At 46.2% G+C, this 22,415-nt stretch overlaps 1 protein-coding gene across 8 annotated transcripts in view; it reads right to left on the bottom strand.

Moving 5' to 3' along the window:
• itpr1b (inositol 1,4,5-trisphosphate receptor, type 1b) overlaps positions 1-22,415 on the bottom strand; it is a 57,077-nt gene that overhangs the window by 20,964 nt on the left and 13,698 nt on the right. The window contains exons 14-45 of one of the 8 annotated variants that reach the window (XM_037489890.2): positions 19,529-19,628; positions 19,298-19,458; positions 19,069-19,210; positions 18,831-18,989; positions 18,578-18,750; positions 18,012-18,131; positions 17,743-17,934; positions 17,373-17,624; positions 17,159-17,300; positions 16,925-17,078; positions 16,259-16,452; positions 15,899-16,031; positions 15,675-15,729; positions 15,424-15,589; positions 15,107-15,274; positions 14,940-15,011; positions 14,718-14,855; positions 14,467-14,592; positions 14,174-14,374; positions 13,785-14,036; positions 13,406-13,531; positions 13,125-13,253; positions 12,610-12,636; positions 12,238-12,358; positions 11,950-12,134; positions 10,188-10,336; positions 9,740-9,851; positions 8,480-8,515; positions 4,452-4,487; positions 3,929-3,976; positions 3,354-3,483; positions 1,905-2,089 (exon numbers count right to left, since the gene is read on the bottom strand). In XM_037489890.2, coding sequence (XP_037345787.2) covers positions 1,905-2,089; positions 3,354-3,483; positions 3,929-3,976; positions 4,452-4,487; positions 8,480-8,515; positions 9,740-9,851; positions 10,188-10,336; positions 11,950-12,134; positions 12,238-12,358; positions 12,610-12,636; positions 13,125-13,253; positions 13,406-13,531; positions 13,785-14,036; positions 14,174-14,374; positions 14,467-14,592; positions 14,718-14,855; positions 14,940-15,011; positions 15,107-15,274; positions 15,424-15,589; positions 15,675-15,729; positions 15,899-16,031; positions 16,259-16,452; positions 16,925-17,078; positions 17,159-17,300; positions 17,373-17,624; positions 17,743-17,934; positions 18,012-18,131; positions 18,578-18,750; positions 18,831-18,989; positions 19,069-19,210; positions 19,298-19,458; positions 19,529-19,628 — 4,384 coding nt within the window. The remainder of the gene's footprint in view (positions 1-1,904; positions 2,090-3,353; positions 3,484-3,928; positions 3,977-4,451; positions 4,488-8,479; positions 8,516-9,739; positions 9,852-10,187; positions 10,337-11,949; positions 12,135-12,237; positions 12,359-12,609; positions 12,637-13,124; positions 13,254-13,405; positions 13,532-13,784; positions 14,037-14,173; positions 14,375-14,466; positions 14,593-14,717; positions 14,856-14,939; positions 15,012-15,106; positions 15,275-15,423; positions 15,590-15,674; positions 15,730-15,898; positions 16,032-16,258; positions 16,453-16,924; positions 17,079-17,158; positions 17,301-17,372; positions 17,625-17,742; positions 17,935-18,011; positions 18,132-18,577; positions 18,751-18,830; positions 18,990-19,068; positions 19,211-19,297; positions 19,459-19,528; positions 19,629-22,415) is intronic. The other 7 variants (XM_062563830.1, XM_037489893.2, XM_037489891.2 and 4 more) reach the window with 7 other exon arrangements.

Below are 22,415 nucleotides of genomic sequence, written 5' to 3'. Positions count from 1 at the left end.
CATACGTGAGACTCGGCATGTTAACTCAGTAATGGGATGTTCGTGGAAGGTCAGGTCAGGACAACAATTCATGCGTTTCTTCAAAGCCAAAATGTCTCTGAAAACACTCACCAATCAATTATATTTTTGCCATTTTTAAGGTGCTGAATAAAAGCAGTATTTTACTTCAAGAAGTTGGTTGGCTAGACAACGTTCCAAGTTTACTGGTGAAAAACCAAACAAACAGACTGGTAGGAGCAACCAGTGGGCATGTTGTTGTCCTGCTTTTCATTGAGAACACAAGAAGCCTTCTGTCTTAAAGAGGCAGGCGACCCGTCCTTACGTAACACAGGGAAATGTGGTGCGTCTGCTGATGTGTTGTATAGCCCATCCGGACCAAACATGATTGCTCAACAAAGCCCACTTGTCTCCCTTGTCCCCGGACCATGACAAACAAGGTCCAAAACGCCGTTAAACACAAGCTGCATCCATAGAATTGTGTCTTCTCATGCTTTCCGTCAATAAAGCTCAAAGCATATCAAGTTCACTTTGAGCTGATTCTCCATCACCAGCGCTGAGGTAAGAGAACCACCTTGTGACAGTCGGAGGAGGACATTTAGATTCTTTGCTACATCCCTGTAAAACGCCTGCATTCACATCAATAAGACGAACGCCAAGTCCCACACCCTCTTGAATATGCACGACACGGGCCACGAGACCAGGTCCAGGAGAGGACACTGAGCTTCTTCATGATGCCCAGGCCTGGAAAAGACAAGTGAGCACATGAAACGAGAGCTAAGTGGAAACCTACTGAAATCTATCAACTCACAGGAGACCTCTGGGGATTTAAGCCTCTTCCTGCCATCTTTCCACCAGCTATGCATGCGGCTGGAATGTGAGGGTGGTTCTGGCCGTCATTAAGCCGGGCGCACAGGCAGGCTGCAGCAACGGTTTCCGTAGCCGTTGTGCTGGAGGAAGTACAGATTATCACCTGAAAGCATTTTCTTTGTGTTTTCCGGTTCAAAAAGGAAACTTCCTTGTTACCAGTTAGTTGCTTTTACTGCCAGATAAGTTTCACAATTACACTTCAGTAGAAAATAGTGCACTTGTTTCTACAATCCTTACAACTACAAGGGTGAGAACAAGAATGTGAAACCATTTGTGTTGCACGATTCCCATCTTATGTCTGGGCACTATGCAAATAGTTGTTTATTATGCAAGAGAACACAAAACAGCTCACAGGCAAAAACCACTAAACCAGAATACGCCGTTCAAGCAGCAAGCACTAGCACGCTTGGTGGATATACACACACACACAGACGTTTTTTACTCCATGCAGCGTAGGAGACACACACGAACGCACCTATGCCTGCCTGCATGCATGCATGCATGCATATTTGCACGGACGCACACGCCCAGATGGGTTGATTTACACTGCAGCTCCCTTCTTCTCGCCACCTGCTTGCTGTGAGGCTTGCAAAGAGTTAGCGTTGCCTTAGCAACCTCGGGCTGGCTGCGGGGGGGGGGGGGGGGGGGGGGGTGACGCGCTGCACAGCTTTGACCTCCCCCCACCAGACTGCGGTTCCTCTTCTATTCTGACTTCCACATGGCCCCGACTCACTTTCCCTTTTTCTCGCTGCGCTCAAAAATAAACTCACCTTCAACTCCAAATGTCAGTAAGTTCAAACATGTCCGGATACTTCACAGTCAGCACATTCAATTCAAGCCCCCCCCTTGAGGTTAAGTGACTTGAATTCTTCGCACGACAGCTTTGAACCCTCGCAGATAACATCTCCATGTTGAGATACTGCTTGTGCCTCTCTGAGACAAATGGTTTTTTGGTTGCACTTATTTGCACGCGACATGTGTGCGTGGAGGAGCTCATCATCACACGTGCTCTTCCTCCTCTTGCTCTGCACGCTTACCTGGATGACCGTGTTTCCACCCTCGAGCAGAGCGATGGCCAACAGGATGCTCTCCTGGAAGATGCGGTCGCTGGTAGCGTTCATGATGAGATCGATGACCAGATCCGACGCACCTTCTTTGTCCAGATGGCACTGGACCTCCGCCAAACTCAGGTCGCCTCGACCTCCGACCCCGGAGCTGACAACTGTGGACACGTCAATGCTGATGGCTTCCAGTTTCAGAGAAGTTACATAACATAACAGGGGTGACAATCTATCATCATATTTAATGACTAAAAGCTTCCCGTATACTGCAGGCTGAATGCAGTATGATGGATCAATAAATACATGGAATACACAAGTAGAGTCATTCAATTTCAGGAGAAAGTTAAACTAGCGAAGCTTAACGCTAGCTTCCACTGATTGTTGTTATTTATTTGGTACATCTGGGCTCGCCTGGTCTCCTGAACATCTGGACCACTCTCAATACCTCAACAAACCAGTTGTACATCTAAAATGTATGTAAGTGAACCTTTCCTACATCTAGTGGCTGGAGTCCAGAGGATGTTTAAATCTGCTGAAGCGTTTTCGGTGCATGGAGTGAACGGCAGGTTTTCATTTCTAGCCATAAATGAGATCAGATGTGTGTGATCCACGGAGAGCAGTGGTGAGATAACAGCACCCGTCGGAGCCATCTCTGGCTGGGCGAGCCAGTGAATCAACAACACATCCCATTCTAGACGGCGCTGGGCTCGCTGGTCGCCTGGCAACAACACGGCCCACGTTACGCCGAGGAGGGACTCGCTCCAAGGGCTTGAAGGAGAGCAAGGCCATGGCAGGGAATACAATTAGGGTTCTTTTCATTTATTTTCCTCAAAGCACTGCAGATGAACGATGAGTCATAGCTGACAGACAGGGATGGACTGTCGGTTTTACTATCGATCACATCGGGGAATGCCAGTCTTGACTAAGATAAAGACACCAGTGCAAGATGAAACAGGGTTTTCTCTACATACGTTTGGGTTGGGAACCCAATGAACACACGGTGCTGTGGATTTACATTGTGGGCTCCACATGAAAGCCATGTTGCGTTTGTTCTATGACTTCATTGTAATCTGTGTGAGAGACATTTCCGACATGAGAGGAACTTCTGCGTCATCTATAACATCCTGTGAAATTCATACGACCAAATGTTGGCGCACCACCAGCTCTCTTCCTTCACTGAGACGATCACAGATTTGACCTGACAACAAATGCATCATATTTAACAAAGATAAAAAGGAAACAATTTCATTTTTGTGGAGTTTATTGAACGTTTGAATGGTGTTTATGTTTCTCTCTTTATTAATAGCTTGTAACCACTTCAAACTGAATCATTGTAATCTTGGATTCAAGTGCGTTGAGCATCTTGCAGAGTCAAATCCTATCCTCTTTTCTCTATGAATATTAATAAAGGTGTATTACACCCACCTGTAGGTGATTTCCCCGGCGCCCCAGCAGCCAGCGGCCCGCTGCTGAAGGCTGTGAGGCTCTCCCTCCGCTGGCCAGCTTTGACGTTCCCGTAGTATCGATTGACAAGGATGTGCCGCAGAGCTTCCCCCTGTCGTGGAGAATGGAGATGAAGCCAGAACATTGATGCAAGGACATCCGTAAGAGCAGCAAAGGCTCCGAATCCCACATCAACAAGCAAACAATATTAGGTTGGTCACTTCTATGAAATACACAGCAATTAGATGGATTCTCAATTCCTTTTGGAGCAAATAAATACAAATAAAGAGAACTTGAAAATGACCACAGGAGTGATCAAATAAAAAGGAAGAATGTGAAAGCATTAAACTCCGTCAATGACGTTTAAAGGGGGCTCTGTGCCCCCTCCCATCTCAACACATGCAGACCATCCGTGACCCCCCCTTTGGGTTTGACGGCAATCACCTACACGAGCCCCCTGGGCTGAAGGTGTGACAGGGTGAGTGGGTGAGTGGGTGAGGGCCATTCAGTGGAAGCAGCGGGCCTGTGAGGGCTTCCCAGCGGTAGTCAGTACCTACCCTCCTCTGATCATCCAGTTGCTTCTGCGGCTGGGAGGGGTCAAGCTCCTTAAAAGGTGAGGCGCGTTAGCAGGAAGCGGATTAAGATGAAAACACAATGTTGTTAATACAGCGCAAATTAGTTCCTTCAGGAGCATGCAGGGAATCGGGTGGCATGCGACGGTGCAGTGAAGGGGGACGTGTCAGGGAAGATGAGGGTGAGTCAAAGTGGGACGAGGCTTTGTGCGGGTCAGACACCTTTCAAACATTTGACCTTTGGCCTCCGGGGCCTCACTTGTTATTTAATTGTCACAGGCAAATTATTTACATAAGTCAAAGACGAGTAAAAAAAGAAAAGGGAAGCTACCGACACGCACTCATTGTGTATTATTCTGGCAGGGAACCCCCCCCCCCCCTCCTTCCCCCACTGAGGAAGATCAGGAAACTGGACTTTGCTCAAAAAACCAAAAGGTGAAAGGAGAGATGAACGAGAGGCGGGACGGAGGGAGGGAGGGGCGGGTGGGTGGGGGGAGGTTAAACACACCTCGGCAGGGACTTCAGGCTCAGGTGGAGGTGCCAGCTGATTGGACATAAAAGTATGATGTAAGTCAGAGTTGGAAGATGTGAATTAGTTACGTTGCCTCCAAAGAGTGGCCCCCGGCCCTGGTTCCCTCAGGTTTGTCCTTCTGTACCTGGCCTTCTACGCTCACTAAGATCACCTGGCGCCTGCACACCTGTGCATCACACCTGTGCATCACACCTGTGCATCACACATGTGCATCACACATGTGCATCACACATGTGCATCACACATGTGCATCACACATGTGCATCACACATGTGCATCACACATGTGCATCACACATGTGCGTGACTTAAAGAGCCGGGGACAGAGACCCTGGTGGGAGTGTCGTGCGTGCTTTCACTGCAGGACGCAGCAGGAGCTCTGTGGCCTCCACCACAGCGGAGACAAGGCTTCGTATTCTGTGGTTTGCTGTTAACCTCCTTCTGCAAAGCGTTGCTGCCTCTCAGTCTGAGACCAAGACAATAAGCACACTCACACGCAGAACTATGTCACATTTCTACAGAAACTTTTGACAAAGAAAAAGTAAATACATTGATACAACAGTGGTAAATATAAAAATGTATTCCAAATGTCACTTTTCCCCCCAAATATGATGAAAAGCTACTCCTCTGACAGTAAATGTTAATAAAAAAACATTTACTGCATTTTCGAAACTGGAGCCAACAAAAAAGTTTAAGGGAAAGTTAATACAAGTTGTAATAAATAGTATAACGAAAGAGGATAATTTGTTGATCGGGTTGGGCATTCAAATTTGTTGTTCAAGGAACTAAACTACTTATTTAAGCCACAAAACCTAAAAACACAGACGCAGACTAAATACCACAAATGCAAGTTGCCATGGACATCACTGCGACATGCTGCTTCATGCTGATTCATTGTGCAACTGGGCAGGAATTCCCCTGCACAGAGAACAGTGGTGATGCAAAGCTACATTCTGCACCATCTTCCTTCTAATTCAGGTGGAAATCAACCCCCCCCCCCCGGTGGGACATGATGATCGATGTAGTCTGACCTCATTTTCCGTTTTACATACGTCATTAGCTCGCCTTATTATTGACTATGCGTCAGCCGGACAGCTCGATGCCACTGTCGTAAGCTTCAGTTCTGCTTCTTATGCTTCCAAGACTGTGCAATAAAACCTCCAGAGGCAAATAAACACGAACGAAACAAGATCCTAAACACGCGATGCCAGTCGTCAGATCCTCCAGGAAATCCAGAAGGCACCGCCATGGTGGAACCATGTCTCTTACAGAGTCTAGAGATCTCACCTCCAAGGGGGATTCACTGAGGACATTGGCTGCTCATAATCAATGGAAACACTGATGTCTCAGTATGGCCCAAACGCTTATCCCCTCATGTAACCCCTTGCACCACCGTCTCCTTAAAAAACATCTCAACTTTCATTGCCAATTACCAGCAAAGGTTGCAAATCAGCGGAGGCTTTAAATACTGCAAGGACGCCGAAGAAGGAAGATTGTTTGCTCTTATGTAACCGCTTCCTGAGAACTGGCCTGATCGTTAGGTTCAGGAAGCGGGACAGAGGCGTACCTGCAGCGCCCCCTGTGGACTGAGGAAGGAAATTATTAAATACAACAAAAACAGGGCCCGCGACGAGCAGGAGTCTGTCTGAGGACACGGTCCAAAGTAAAAGCTCGGCTGAGAAGGTGACGGACAAAAACTAAAGAGCTCGGATGCAAAAAGAAAAACAAACTATGGAGAAATCTGTGGCTCAACAGACAATAATTGATCCAAGGCGGAGACATCGTCTCCATCCCACCGCCTCACAGACCAACACAAGCAGTCAATTAGGAGATATGGGGGGGGGGGGGGGGGCAAGAGGCGAGGTCTGCTGGCCGATGGAGTCTAGTTAATCTCCCCCCTCCCCCCCTCCCCGGCATTTGATCACGTTTCTATTCCTGTAGTGAGGGGTCTTTGGGGTCAGAGGGCGTGGCTCCTGCTGAGGGGATGTTGAGTCTCTCTTCCCCCGTGAGAGGCAAAAGGCGTGCTGGTGCATTCTTAAGGTGCATGGGGGGTGGGGGGGGGGGCAGATGGGCTGGTTTGTTTTGTGGAAGCCGGGGATTTCCGTCGCTGGCGCGCTCGAGGAGAGAGGGAAGGGAGGCTGTGTGAGGGGGGAGACGGAGACCAACAGACATAACAGAGAAACTAAGAGCATATCGCTTCCTGACAACTCTGGAAAGACCCTTTCCGACAATCTGGCCATTTCCCCTGCTGACATTATGTCCACTTCCCTTGCACTCAGCGCTCTCTTCATTAAGTGACTGCTGGTTATTTTCCTTCTGCCAAAGATTCCTTCTGCTCTGACAATGTGTGCTTTCAGTTCTGACAAATTGACCCGTTTCAAGAAAAGAGAAATGTACACATCAGTGTATTCTCTGCCTAAAGAAAATAAAAAACACACACAGCTTTTCCCCCGGAGCTTTGGGTATGCAAAACACAGCCCTCCTCAGTGGACGGGTTTGGACCAAGTCAAGAGACTGATGAGACGTCCTCCAAGTGCTACAAATGGCCTTAATAACCTCCTTCTACTGATGAAGACCGTTTGATATTATTTTGGTATATAATCAAAAAAAGCAAGGGCTGTTCCCATCAGATTTTATAGGACATTTCTATAAAAAAGTTATCTGGTCTGAATAAAGAAAACTGCAGATTAAGATGAATAAAGAAACTGAAGATTCAGTGCCCTCTAACCTGAAATCTAAAACTACAAAAACCAAACTCGACAAACCGGTTTCATCCACTTCCTTAAGGCCGCAGGGCACGACCACACAATTAGTTTTGCAATGCACACCAGGCTGCACACAGTTCACCCCCCCCCCCCCCCCCCCTTCCTCCCCCCGTTATGAGATCTCTGTTGGATGAAGTGTCTCCAGCTCAGTATCTCTCTTGATATACACACACACACACACCTGCTGTCGTAATGGTGGCAACGGGCTTAGGACATGATCTCCCACCACCATCCATCATGTAGATTGACCAACAGAAACATCTCTGTGACGTTGATTCATTGTCAACTCAAGATTAAGAGATGAAATCAAAAGTACAGAATATTCCCTCTTACTATTTTTAAATCTGGAGTAGCCTCGTTAGGGACACACTACTCGCCAATGCATGGCAATGGCCAAAAAAAGATGTCCACATTTAAAAGTCATGACCCAGGATGAATGATGACTTGTTCATTGAGAAGGTTCCCTAAAGTGGGAGGATAAAATACTACAACTGGTTGTCACGGCGTGAGCAGAGAGTGAGGCGATGAGTGCGTTTCTTTATAAAAAAGAAAGTAAGCAAAAAGAAAGCATCTCTGTCCCTTCATGGAAATTCCATGGCCCAAAAGTCCCACACAGTTTGTGATGAGCGATCTCAGCAGCATGAAGATCGGTTCGATTACAACAGACTTCAATCCCTCAGGAGAATCAATAGTGGTGCAAAAAGCTCCCTGCATTAACCAGAATGTACTCAGTCAGATTAAAAATAAAATCAGGCGGACACACAGCATAATGCCAGCTACCAGTGTGCTACAGATACACAGGATAATGGGAGCTACCAGTGTGCTACAGACACACAGCATAATGGGAGCTACCAGTGTGCTACAGACACACAGGATAATGGGAGCTACCAGTGTGCTACAGACACACAGGATAATGGGAGCTACCGGTGTGCTACAGACACACAGGATAATGGGAGCTACCAGTGTGCTACAGACACACAGGATAATGGGAGCTTCCAGTGTGCTACAGACACACAGCATAATGGGAGCTACCAGTGTGCTACAGACACACAGGATAATGGGAGCTACCGGTGTGCTACAGACACACAGGATAATGGGAGCTTCCAGTGTGCTACAGACACACAGCATGGATGAGCTGCTGATGGGAACGTGAAGCCGGGGGCACTAGGAGCACGTCTACGTCGTCAGAGGGACACGAAACCAAATGGAAGGACACAAAAGGAAGAAAAGTGATCAAAACCTCAGCAACATCCATCTCATCATCAAAGGCAATCAGCTGCAAGGGAAGAAGCATAAAGAGGCAGAGGGTTAGTAGAGCCAGATGAAGGAGTTACACACACAATATTAAAATTGATGAAGATGATTTGAAGTTTGTTTGTCATTTATTTATTACCTTCAAGTACACATTTGTTTGTTAAAATGGATTTGTTCAACAATCACTGAGATCTAGCGTCTCCCAAATCCTTTTTAGTGGGGATTTCTTATTTGTGGACGGATCGAACATTTACAGCTGGGTTGTATATTAAATGCTTTTTCCTTTGTGAAATGTACATTGTTTAACTTTAGCCTTTGCAGATACAGATTTGTCTTTATCCACATCTGAACTGGCCACTGATCCGTGGACGTGTTTTGAAATATAATTTAAGTTTACATTCTTTTCATTCTATTTGAAATCAAAGTTTTGTTTTGCCTCAGGTGGCTTCATGTTCTGAATGCTTGTATGTTTGAGACGACTCGGTCTGTGTGACTCATTAGTGGAGTTATTCTGTTATAAACACGCTGTCCATTCAATGGCTCTCCCCTAAATACAAGGAACCCATTTCCTGTCATTTATTTCTCTTTGAGAGAACCAATGATTACAGTGATTGTTGGATCTGTTACTGCATAGTCCGGATTATAACAACATTTGATCGAATCCTAATTCAATTCATTATTCATGGCCTAACAAATATTGTGGAAATACTAACAATATGTTATGGAAATACTATATATATTACTTTACTGTGTGTGTTTCAGCCATCTGGGCAGTAGCACTTCTTGGGTTTTAAAATGTCCTGCAAAATCAGTACAGTCATCGAGGCAGATTTTGTAGTAATGAACCTATTTTATTGTAATGTATTCCATTTAATGTTATTTCTATTTGTGTTTCTTCTTCCTTTCTCCTTGACTTTCATCACCAATTGCATGGTCTTCATTTTATGAATCCAACACCTAATTCCAGTTATAGGTTTACTTTGTTGTGAACTATTAGACAAGTTTACAAACCAACTAACAGCACGTTTCATTAGTAAACCTGTAAACGGGTTAAGAAGACAGTCAAAGCGTGTGTGATGTTAATAGTGTTAATGCACGTTCCTTTGTGAGCGTGATGCAGGTGAAGGAGGTGAAGGAGCTACAGAGGAGACCTTCTGGTTCTCATGGGTTCCAGTGCGTTTGGGGCAGTGGGACACAGCGTCAGTGAAGTGTTTCATAAAAAGCAGGAGCACAGAGGGTATTGTACCTTCTCCCCATAGCCCCGGTCTTTTGTCATCATCTCCCTCAGTGTCTGCAGTACTTTGATGCAGAGACGCTCCTCGTTCTCCTCCAGCAGCTGCTTGGTGTGTTTGATCAGCCTGGTCAGGGAAAGAGAGAGAAGTGAGAGTGTGGAAATGGATTAATGACCACCTAATGAGCCAAACCCTGCAAAACCCCCAAAATAAAGCTCTTAGTGTCCCACGAGGTACTCGTCATCCAAGAAATAAAGAAATGATCAATTTAATGGATTTGTTCCTTGATTATTTCCACAGTATCGGTTTCTATTAAAACATAATTAATTATATCTCTATTTAAGAACAAGAATAAGTATTTAGAATAACATCTGTTTGGACCACTTGAGTGAACACGAGCCCATCGAACCTCACACGTTACAATAAGATGTCATTAGGCCAAGTTCTGACCTCTGGACTTACTTTGATATGAATCCTCCACTTTCACATTTCTTGCGTGCTTCTGTGTTCTCGGGGAAGAGCAGCTCGGGGCGATGCAGAACATCCACCAGCACGGAGAGCTCAGCTTGGACCAGCGGCCTCAGCCGGTCCTCCAGCGCTGAGACGATGTCCTGCAGGAAATCGGGACAAGCAAACGGAGACATTTACAACAACAACAAGGGGAGGTGTCACAGAATCCAATGGATCAAATCAAAAGGCTGATCTCATGTTATACCATCACAGATGATGAAGATATGACAGGGTTATTGGATACCCTGTTGTGCAGATCTTTAGGAATGATCGTTCAATATTTATTTATCTCTCAACATCCTCTCTAAATGCATCTACATCACGTATTCTATGCCAGCAATCCAGCTGCCGCAAACCCCCAAAAAAACGAAACATCGCTGGATGAATAAATGTAAGAGAAACAGAGAATGTGACAACAAACTGTACTTGAAAAGAAGCAATGATGCAACACCACTTCCCACTTCTCTACTTCCTGCCACACCTGGTGATGGTTAAACGTACATCATGCATCCTGCTGTGGATTACAGTACAGCGTGGGCTGTCTAGTGATGAGGAGGTGAACAAAACAAACTTCCAAACACATGCATTCTCTGATAAACTGTTCCCCAAATAGAGGAATGGGAAAGAAACCCTCTGGTGAACCACAGAGGCCTCTCCTTGGGATTTGGTTGATGAAGAGACATAAACGACTAGTGAACTCTTTGAAATGTTACTTCTAAGGTTGGTGTCCTGCTGGGGATGCATTTCAGTGAACACAGAATAAATTTATAAGTAAGAAACACTTTGTGAAAGCAGATGGTTTTACTTCCAGTGAAGCCGCAGTCATGCATTACAAGGAAACCGGGTGGAGCAGCGTGTGACTAAAATCAGGTTGTGGTCAGGAAACACTTTTTGCCGTCTTGGCATATTACCACAAAAAAAGAAATCACAAAAACAACCGTACACACATTTGTATCCATTAAACAAATAAACTACAGTGAAGATATAAAGGAAGTCTGAGTTTACACTAATCAGTGTTCACAAAATCAGTCACCATCTGAAACAATGATGAGGAATCTGAAACTTTCACTATTTCAACAAGACAGAAATGAGAAAACAAATTTAATGTAAACACACAATAAAAAGTGTATAAATATACACAACATACAATGTCTTTGTACACGTCAAAATGTATGTAAAAGTAAACCGTAAACATGGTCAGAATTGTGCAGAGTGCTGGTTTTAACATTGAGGGGTCAATGTAATGAATTACATAATTTACATGAAAGAATAAATAATAATAATAAATGAATATGAAATGTATATATTAGTACCTGAATACTGTATACATTAGATTAAGAGTTGTATCTTTATGATTATAATGTCAATGTTATAGTTCCCATTTGGATGAAAGATTATCATTTTGATTTATTTGTGTATTTAAAAAGAGTTCAGCTACTAGGTGTTCATCACATCTTCTGGTTACTGAGCGCTCTGCCATCAGATGCATGCCGCTAATGCACTTCATAAGAGGAGTCTTCTCCTCAATAAACCAGCCTCCTTTATACACACAGCTGATGGGGACGTATCAAAAATACCAACAACTGTCTTCAGGCAGTCCAATTATTTCACAGATGTTTGATCTAACCACTGCTTTTACTTTTTCCCCATCTGCATTATTTCCAGTCCAAATACTATTGTATAATGAACACTCGTGAAATGACATGCCACCAACCTGTAGCCTCTCGATGATGTTTCTGTAGTCTTTGGAGGAGGTCTGGCCGGAGTCTCGTCGGGTGGTGTTCTTTGCAGAGAGCCTCCAGCTGAGGATGCTCTTCTGCACGACATTATTGGACTTGACAAACAAGTTGTTCACCTGACTGTCCAAGTCCACCGGAATGGCGATGGCTCGGCTTTTAGCTGAGTAGAGGTGAAAAGTGTGGATATTTCTTAATGCCTCTATGGAGTGCCACAATGCCATTCAGACAGGGGGAGGGATCGGTGGTCGGCGTCAGCATCTTACCCACGTCGGAGAGAACTTTAATGCAAGCTTCCACCGAGGCCTTCTGAACCGGGTTGAGCCAGTTACAGTGGTACACCCTGAAGACCCCCTGGAGCAGTTGTACAAAAACTGGCTGACGAGTCTGGAAGACAGAGAGAGAGCAAGTTAAATATGAATAACCACAATGAGAGAGAGTACAGAATAAACCCAAAGCACAAACTGTACCGCAGATATGGAGGAGAAAACGGGGTTAAGAATTTAAGAAGCCACAAAGTGAGTGATTTTGTTGAACCAGAAACCCGATTTGTGCTGGAGATGTTAGTGTGAGGATACTAGAGCACCTAAGGTGGAGGGCTCTATCAGCTGGCCGCAGACCGAGAGGACAATAAATACCTCAGTTATCTTTCCGAAAATGGCAGCCTGTTGCAAGAGAAAGAGGGACGTGACGTCATCATTGATTGGTAAACCTCAGCAGGCAGAGTTCTCAGAATGTGCAAAGGCCGGCGCTAAAACTAAATGAGTCATTTCTAGGGGGGCCGACTTGGAACAAAACCAATTCCAGACCAACGCAGGGTGCCGACTGCAAGACCACATTACAACGTTACGGTACGAGGGCTGAGGGGTCAGGAGTCAGGATCTACTGGAAACAAAACATCAAGTCTAACAAACGACAAATGCATCATCTGCCCCACGTCCCGGCAAAACATTGAGCAACAACACGCAGGGGAGAAGCTTCCCGTCGACAACGCGGCCTAAAGGGTTGGGAAACCAAGCGCGGGGGGAGGGTTACCGTTTGGTGACCGGTACTTACATACACACGGCGAGCAATCTATTCAGAGGGAGGAATAGTGTCAAACAGCTACGTGTCGGCATGGACAGGGTCCATCAAATGCTCTGCTCCTGATTACCTGCAGGCTTGTGCTCTGGTCGGAGAAAGGAGAGCTAAAGAAACATGTGACGATGCTCATGACCGTCTCCGTCACATAACGCTCCAGGATGGTGTCTGCGTGCTTCCTGTCACTGGTGTTGTTGCAGACCTAGGAAAGCAACAGAGAAGATGTGAGCGTGACACACGGCCGCTGGATCACACTTCCCGCATGTGGGAGACAGCTGACGCGTGTCATCACCCAAACACACGGCGGAAAACTCACAAATTCACTCCGCATTCTTCATCTGCGTGGTGCCTTACCCTGCAGATGTCCACCAGGAAGTTCTCAAACAGCTTCCACATATGGTTGGAGGTGTAAATCTCCTTCATCTCCACCTCCGTGTCCACGTAGCAGTGGTTGAGGAAGTTGATGTAGGCGATCTTCACCTGTGGGGATCCAAACTCTTGTCGGTTATTACCAGCAGCGACAGCGCGGGGCTGGTTTTGTTCTGTTGTGACAGGAACCACCACACGAGTGGCTTTGAGTACGTCGCCATGTGCCAAGACGACTGGCAACGGGATCCCGCCAGTTGTGACGCCAACATTGGGCCAGCGGCGCCGAGCGGGAGGGGGAACGGACGCCCCGTCTCTGACCCTGTGAGACAAACCCCACCCCATGAGGAAAAGCCATTGTTCCTACCTCAGGGATGCAGTCCTCGTGGGTGACGACCCGTACGATGTCATCCAGGGGCAGCAGGGAGTTGCACTTGATCTCAGTGTAGACGTTCTTTCCCTCCGTGCACACAGCAAGCAGTTCTACTAGGTGGATGTGGTACATTAGAGGGCTGTTTTCATCCATGCGGTCCCGCTCTGAACGCATCATCTGGACCAGGGTCTGGAAGGAGGCGCGGTCATTGTAGAAGACCAGGACGTCCTCGCCCGAGTTCACCAGCTGAGGGGGGGGAAGAGTACAGTTTTGTGACCAAGAGATTACACTGCACCTGTCATTTCCCATTGCCAAACCCGGATTGTTATCATTAGGAATGTAAAAGTTCTTCTTTTGTCTGGCATAAAGAGCAGAGAACGGACCTCGGCCATGACGATGTCTTGACACTTCTTGATGAACTTGTTCTCGGCCTTCACTATGGTCTGCAGGAACTTGAGGTATTGGACGTGTCGACCGTGAGTCTCGGTGCAGTGGACAAAGTGCTGAACGACCCTTTCGTTGATCTCACTGCACAGCTGGAAGTTGTTCATGAAGATGTGCTGCATGGTGACTGCCTCTAGAATCTGAGGCAGTTGGAACAAGGACAGTCGTGAAAATGAATGAATGAAGTTCCGATTTGGTTGGATTTATTGGTGGGGGTGCCTGTACTACTCACCCCTGGGTTGAGGAACAAGTTGATGTGCTTGTGAAGAAGAATCTGATTCTGCTGATTCCCCGCGCAGAAGTTCTGCAGGAACTCGTGGGCCTGTTTCATGATCTCCTGCATCCGGACATCTTCGCCCTAATGCAGATGCATTGAGGGAGTGCATTAAAAAAAAATAGTTCACATTATTTTAATAGGGGTTGTATGTCCTATACGTTCCCCATTATTCTGCAGAAATACAGTATTCAATTGCAGTGTTGCACCTTCTCGTAGGGGATCTGTAGGAGCTCCAGCACCACACTGTGAGCTCCCATGTTCCTCAGCAGCCTCTGCTGCTGCTTCCTGCTCTTCTTCCCTGAGCTTCCCTCCTGGACACAAAGCCTGCTGAGACGCAGGAGAACCTGCAAACACACACAGCAGGACGCTCTCAACTGCAGGCAACAAACACGTGAATACAAGATGGTGTCTTCCACTAATTGTCCCACCTCTTTCACAACCCTGTAGTTATAACTGCTGGTGCTTTCTGACTTCTTCTTGTCTGAACCAGGCGAGTCACCCTGTTAAACAAGCAATATGGAGAATGTGTCTTTAACCTTTTATAGTGGAACAAACACATTGTGTAATTGAGGCGTTGCACAAAGTGGCGTCGTGCCTTGTTTTTGTTTTCAGACTCTGAAGGCCCTTCTCCGTCCATCCCATCTTCCCCTTGTCTCTTATAAACCCACAGTTCAGACTTCTCTACAATGGAACGCAGCTGGTCCAAATCGGACTTGATCTGCTTGTAGTTGTCCACGTCCTGACTGGTCACCAGCAGCTGGACCTAAATCAAGGCAAAGAGGGTTGAGGTGGAGAATCGCATCATCTTTAAGTTCATCTCGAAAATCCCAACATTTATCAACTATCGGCGTAATATTGCGAATCCAGGAGGTGTGCAGTGTCCGATATTAAAGAGAGAGTGGTGAGGCCTACTTGTTTGAAGGCCATGAGGACCTCCTGCCTCTGGCTGAAGTGTCTGAAGAGCAGGTGAAGCGCTCCAGACACGAGAGGAGGGTAATCGTGCATGGTCAGGTGCAGCAGGACCCTCAGGAAGGTACGACCCCCGTGGTCATCCAGGTCCAGCGGAGTGTTCTCCTCACTACAGAGTCATTGGAGAAGATATTACACCACCTTCATCTTGCTTTATGTTAAAGCTCAGGAAAGACTAGCAGGCTGTAGATTACCTTCCTCCAAAAATCCCCTCTGCCTGCTCCTCAATGTTCTCAAAGTCAAGATTTCCTACGATTATTGATATAAAACCATCAAAGAGTCAATTTCTTCAAATAAATACAGTCCAACATTTGTATGAAATGAAAGGGTGAATAGCAATGCAATTAATTTGTTACATAAGGAACATATCAAATACATGTCTCTCAACAAAGGAATAGAGAGAGATCGAGCATCGTACCTGGCATCTGACCCGCGACGTTATTGGTTCCATTCTGACTGGAATCTGCTTGTGCGTTGTTCTCATCAAACTCTCGCTTGAAAATACAAAGCAGGCAGGAGATCCTGTAGTCGAGCCTCACGTTCAAAATGAACTGAAGGAAGATGTACATGAACAAAACAAGAAGTCATGATGCAAATAAAAACTAAAAAGTGTTGGCTGACAGGGAAGAAGAACCCTAACATATTGTAGCACTTAAATTGTACTCCTATCTATAACTTAATGAAATTGCCCTTTTTTCTTGTTCATCTGAGTTTGTGTCCTTGTAAGTAAAAGGACACAAACTAAACAAACAAAGTAAAAAGAACCAGTTTGTCCCACCTGCAGAATCTCTATGACTTTGAGCTTGGTGTCCATGACCATGATGTCTTCTCGCTCCGGTTCAATCTGGGCTTTAGCCACGTCTCCCTCTGGCTGGTGCGTCGGCGTGGTGGGCAACAGGCCGCCTCCCCGCAGCACCACCTGGGTCATCAACTCGCCGACGCCGTGGATGGACCTCATCACATTACTGCCAGCTGCATTGCAGAAGCAGAGCCACGATGGCATTCACATCCACACACACACTAGGAATATTTGGGCGGTCTCACTTGTCTTTAGTTTGGATACGAGAGGCGCAAGAGAATCAACAGTGAAGTAGAAAATACTCAATTCAACAGATGACGAATATCTGAGATGGTTCTAAAAGTCACTTTCATATATTAAAGATATTTTAAAATAAAACCTCTCCTGGCTTACAAAAGCATTAAGTACGATTACTTATAGATGCGGTAGTCATGCCATAAAGGTAGAAGACCAATGACGGGTAAGTACCTCACATGCTCCGCTATCCCTTTAATTACTGTATGTGAAAATGAGAAGATGAATAACTAGAAAGAGAACCTGCAGCGCCGTCATTTACCAAAGGCAATATCGACTCTTTCTGTGGTGATACAACATCAAACACTGCTTATTGATTCAAATGAAGCCCAAGGGGAGCTACGTGTTTACCTATGTTTACCTCTCCCTTCTCGATCTTGTTGATTGGATAAATGGTGTTGACATGGACACAGTCCAAAATGTTCAGCAAGATCTTGGTCAGTCGAAGCAGGTCGCTAAAGTTGTAGAAACCAAAGTATATGAGGTTCCTTGCCAGGTTCACTACCTATGGACAAGAAAGCGTAGAAGCATGAGTCACACTTGAGTTAAACCAATGAGACTTCAGCATCCACAAAGAGGCAGGACCTCAAAGGTAAGCTTGTTTTTCTCCCTGTCAGTGAAGGGAATGTTCTGTGACACCACTTCTCTCAAGTAGTTCTCCACAAAATCCATGGTGAGGCAGAACCGCTCTTTGATCTCATCTCTGGTGGTTCCATCGTTGTCATAGCTGCTTAAGAAGAGCAAAAATGAGCCAGGGGAGCGAGAGTCGATTAAAAGTCTGTGCATGGGATGAACTTACTCATCGATGGCGATCTTAGAAGGAATCTCAGACCAAAGACGGGCATATTTGACAGGCGTGACCTGCTCCTGAGGGTCACGGTCCACATGCATGTGCAGCATCAGGCGACAGAAGGACGCCCGCAAGTCGAAGGGGAGGTCCTCATCCGACATGCAGCGCAGGATCAGATCCACATCCAGCTGACCAGAGATCTTGTTGATGGCCAGGTACTGACGATCCAGACACATCCGGGCAAAGAGGTTCAGCTGGCACCTGTGAGGCAAGTATTAAGCCAGTTTGGAATCGTTAGCATCGTCCTTCTCTTTTCATATGCGTTTAAAAGGAAATATACGGATAGGTCTTCTTGTGTTCATGGCTATTTACATCTCACCTGTAGTAGCTGACCACCTCCTGGTCCTCCTTCTGGCCCTCCTTTGCATCCTGAGCCAACTCCCTGACGCTCTTGCTCCGGATCTCTTTAGAATTGTCTTTCCAGAAGAGCCACACCTCCTCTTCGTCCTCCGGCTCTACTGGACCCTCTTCGTTAGTAGTCGTCTCAATTTCAAATCTCGACAGGACCAATCTGGTGAGAGGCATGAGAGTTGTTTCTCAAAGCACATTTCAGATTAGTAAAAGAATCAAGACAAACAAGAGGCTGACTTGGTTTCGATGAGGATGTCAGCATTGATGGGGTCCAGCACAGAGTTGCAGATGAGCTCCTGTGTCACAGGGATGGACTTCTGCATGGACACGCAGAGATCCGACAGGTAGTCCAGAAACCTTGGCGCAGAATACAGTGAGGTGGATTATTACATTATTCTTATTATTACGTATGGAAGCCCATACGTAATAATAAGGTTCTTCCTCACTCGATGGATAAAACCATAAGTCATAACGATGACCTTCTCGGAATATAACACGAAACCTCCTCAAAGGATTTATTCTGTGATTATTTTAAGGTATTAACAAATGGGCTTCTGTGTATGGTCAATTCAGATGTGTATTAGGAAGTACAAGAATTACTTTGCCTGCCCCCCCCCACCCTCCCGTCCCCCGTCCAAACCTGGGGATCGGCCCAATTCAGAAATCACATGCACACAGCAGCAAATGACTCGCTGTGCCAAGGTCCTGCATAAGAAGCTCCCCTCATACACCTCCGAACACATTTACATAGATTTACATTCCACAAACACCTGTGGGCCCCTGTGGGCCCCTGTGGGCCTCACCTCGGCTCGCGGTTCTTCCTCACGAGGGTCACGAATGTGTCTATCTCAGCAGCAGTGATGTGTTTCTCCAGCAGCTTGCGGTTGTTGTGCAGCAGAGCCGTTATCGTGTCCTCTGCCAGCACATCATATCCGATCTGCTTCTGCATGAAGCGGAACTGTTTAGCGATGTATTCCTGCGGGCACAAGGAAAGAGGGGGCGATTACTGCCAAGATACGGCCGCAGGGTGAGGGGGTCGGCGTGGAGTCCACCTACCTGGTTCTTCCTGTAATCCTGCTGGGAATGCCGCAACACCCTGTAACACAGCCTGCAAATGTGCCTGAAGGGAGCGTGGCGCTGGTCTCCGAGCTCCTCCAGGCGCAGCATGGGACCGTCGCCGCTGTCTGTGAAGGGCGCTTGGAGGAGTTTGAAAATCTGAAATGGAAATAGCCCAAAATGTGGTTAAAGCATACACTCTTCAGGTCAGTTAGAGTCCGTGGGCTTGAAGGCCTACCTGCTTCAGGATATTCTGCTCTCGCATGAGTTTCTGTCTTTCTCGGTTGGGTTTGTTAACCATGATCTCCAAAACATCCTGCCCACTGTTGGGGATGTCCACCACAAAGAAAACTAGATCCTCCAGGAGCTTCGTCACAAACCTGATGAGCCGTACAAAAGAAACAAAAAAGTAAAAGTTGTCCTTTCCAATGGGATGAAGGGGCACACACATGGTGACTCTACAGTACCTCCTTTCATTTTGCGTAATGGTGCCTCTTTCAAGCTTTCCAGCGATGGACGCCAGCACTTTACTCGCATCGTTGGCAAAGTCTAAATCCCTGACTTCTGCTGGTGGTACTGGAACGATGGCAAAAGCTTCCTTGTCCTCTTTCACTGCCGATGTTCCAATCTGGAAAATTCAGCTGATTTTAGATTGCTGATTAGGAGACCCCGTCTTCACCTCAGCGTGAGCTACTCACCCGCAACATAACAGGCTTCTCCTCCTCTTTGTCGATGGGGTTGTTGGTGCTGTGAACCCACGTGTTGGTGCACAAGTGTCTCAGCCTCACGTAGGAGCTCCTACACCACAGGGACAGAGATGTTTGAAGGGCACAGGATTAATTGAGCACTTGCATATTTGATCATTTCCACACCAACAGCCCTGAATACCTCTGAATAGCCAGGACAAAGGTAGACAAGAAGGACACCAGTTTCTCTGTTTTAGCACTATTTACACTCGTGTTTGAGCGATGCGAATCACAAGACGGTTTGAAGGAGGTCAAATGAGCAAACTTCCCTTGTAGGGTCAATAATGTTTTTCTTGAGGGCACCGTGCCAAAGACCTTCATTACATTACAGAGGACATTCATTCTTCAGAGGAACCCTTTACATTTTAGACACACAAAAGAGCTTTCCTCTTGAAATGGTCAAATGCAGACAAGTTAAATAAACAAGTCTATCTTGCTGTAATTTCAGCATCAAATTTCATGGGAAACGGCAGTGTTAGGAGAGGGTTACAAAGTGGGAGGTGGGCCTCCATATGGTTTCAGGGGAACATCAGGGAACGGAAGGGAAAAGGTATTAGGTCCTACCCAATTATCTTCCTGCATAAGATCATATAGGACCTTTTTATCTCGAGAGGAGGCAGAATCTACTGTGCCGCCCTCCAGGTGGGACCAGGTATGATCTCACCTGGAGCTGATCATGCAGACCAAGTTTGCACGTGGATCTGTAGATGTCTGAAGCATTCCTTCCCAAAGATTTGTCTGCGTCTCAGTGAACTTTCGCAGCAGGAGGAGGGGGACTAGAATCACACGATGAGCCCTGTGGTCTCAGGCAACAGACTGGAGTTGCTGTATTTTTCACACTATTAACCCAGAAATGACGCAGATCGTTTCTAAACAATCCAACACTCCGCCACCATCTTCACATCACCAAGACACCAGTCATTGCACTTTGCATTAGACAAGTTGAGTAGCAAGGATCTCAAAGGTTGGGGAGAGGCTGCTTACGAAGGCAGCTTCGGTGAAGTGTGGCTTTACGGATCAGCCACTATTAACATGTTCAGTATCATCTCCCCTCCATTAAGCACTAAACCTGGAGACGTAATCAAGCCGCAGCCAGACATGTCTTTCATACCAGCTGCACGAGTGTGTGTGTGTGTCTGGAGATTGTTATCCCTTCAGGTCACGGAGCAGACAGTAGCCGTGTACTTGGCAGACGTCACGTGACAGCCCACTGAAGCCGACAGGCTTACAGTTTGATTGGCCCCTCGGCTGAAGGCAGACACGCACCTGACAATGTGACACAATTTGACACAATGAGACCCAATGTGACACAATGTGACACAATGTGACACAAATGAGACCCAATGAGGCTTTGACGCGAGGTGGAGAGCCTCCGCTGTTACCCAATGAGCGGTCGCAAGTGTTCATGTCAACAAGAATGTAAAAAAGTTACTGACTGGGGTTTGTTGGAGCATTGTGAAATATTTTAAACAATATTTTGTTGTTGTGAATCCAGTAGGACTCGTTTCAATACCAACCTGGGAGTAAAAAGTCAATGTCCGATTCAATATGTATCTGCCTAATGGTGTGTTCACACAACGCCTACTGTGTGGTTTCAGCTCAGACACACAACAACGGGCTGCGTCATGACAACGCTTTCCTGTAGCGTGCCCTGATGGGGACTTTCCTCGTCCTCAGGGCTGGTATCATAACATCCAAAAAGGTTACTTTGTACGTTAACAGGTCACACAGAAAAAAAAGGAGCTATACTAATCTGACTGTACACAAGGCAAAGTCTGCATAGGAGCCAAGAATATAGCCATAAACTTAAGTAAGTGTTGTGATTCAACCAAACAAAGAAGATCACTTATTTGCATGTCAACTTTAAAGATACCCAGAAGAAAGAGAGAACACAACATGCATAACAAAAAGAAAGTGTCCTGGTCCGTAGCCACAAACAACCTCACATCACCTCAGTCACTGCCTTTCCTAGTAAAGCTCAGAATTCCCCTTCAGCCTCAACCAGTCAAACGGGTACTATTGCCACTCTGATTTGTTGTAGTCCTGACATCACTGTGGTCTAACGTGGTGTTGACATATTTGTCATTACTGCCACTTCCCTCCCATATGTTCCAACATCCCTGATGCTACTCTTTCCACTAAAAGGACAGAGACCCGGTTCCCCTTGAGAGCTTCTGTGACTTTGTACGTGATACCAAGTATCACTTTGTGTTAAACAGCAACACAGTGTTTTCCCCCCCCCGGCCCTGAAATGACTTCCCCTCCGCCGAAAAAGGGGGGAATTAAAAAAAAAAATGTAAAAGTTGTGTTATTTTTCCACGCACACAGTTCCACAGTGACATGAATATGTGAATATGAGCGTGTGAGCTCGCAGCAGCACTCTCCCCTGGAAGTTGTAATCGTTGGAGAAACACAGAGTACAGAGACAGTTTACAAATTGATCTTCATGTATTCTGTTGTAGGAGTAAAGGGGAGTGGTATCATGTTTGTATTCTTAGATTCTCCCACTGTGACATCGGAATTAAAAACGTAAATGTCGCCCGCTCCCAACCCTGACGACCTTCTCTTTGGTCCGTGGGAACACAGAAGGGCTGTCAACCAATATTCTATATTTGAATATATATTTGAACAGTTGTTAAAAGCAGCGGCGTCTGGTGCACTGACTTTATATTGCATGAATAAAATAGATACAACAGCATTGGTTTGATTATTTGCCGTTTCATGCCAAGGGAAAGTTCCATGTTTACCAGCTCGCTCACAGCGTTCCACGTCGGTAACTCTATCAACTTCAATCAGTGTTAGCAATATTTCTTTTACCACTGAATAATGAAGCCTACCA

Source organism: Pungitius pungitius, chromosome 8, assembly GCF_949316345.1.
Source record: "Pungitius pungitius chromosome 8, fPunPun2.1, whole genome shotgun sequence".
NCBI classification, from domain to species: domain Eukaryota; kingdom Metazoa; phylum Chordata; class Actinopteri; order Perciformes; family Gasterosteidae; genus Pungitius; species Pungitius pungitius.
This window is presented reverse-complemented; position numbering and strand designations above follow the sequence as displayed.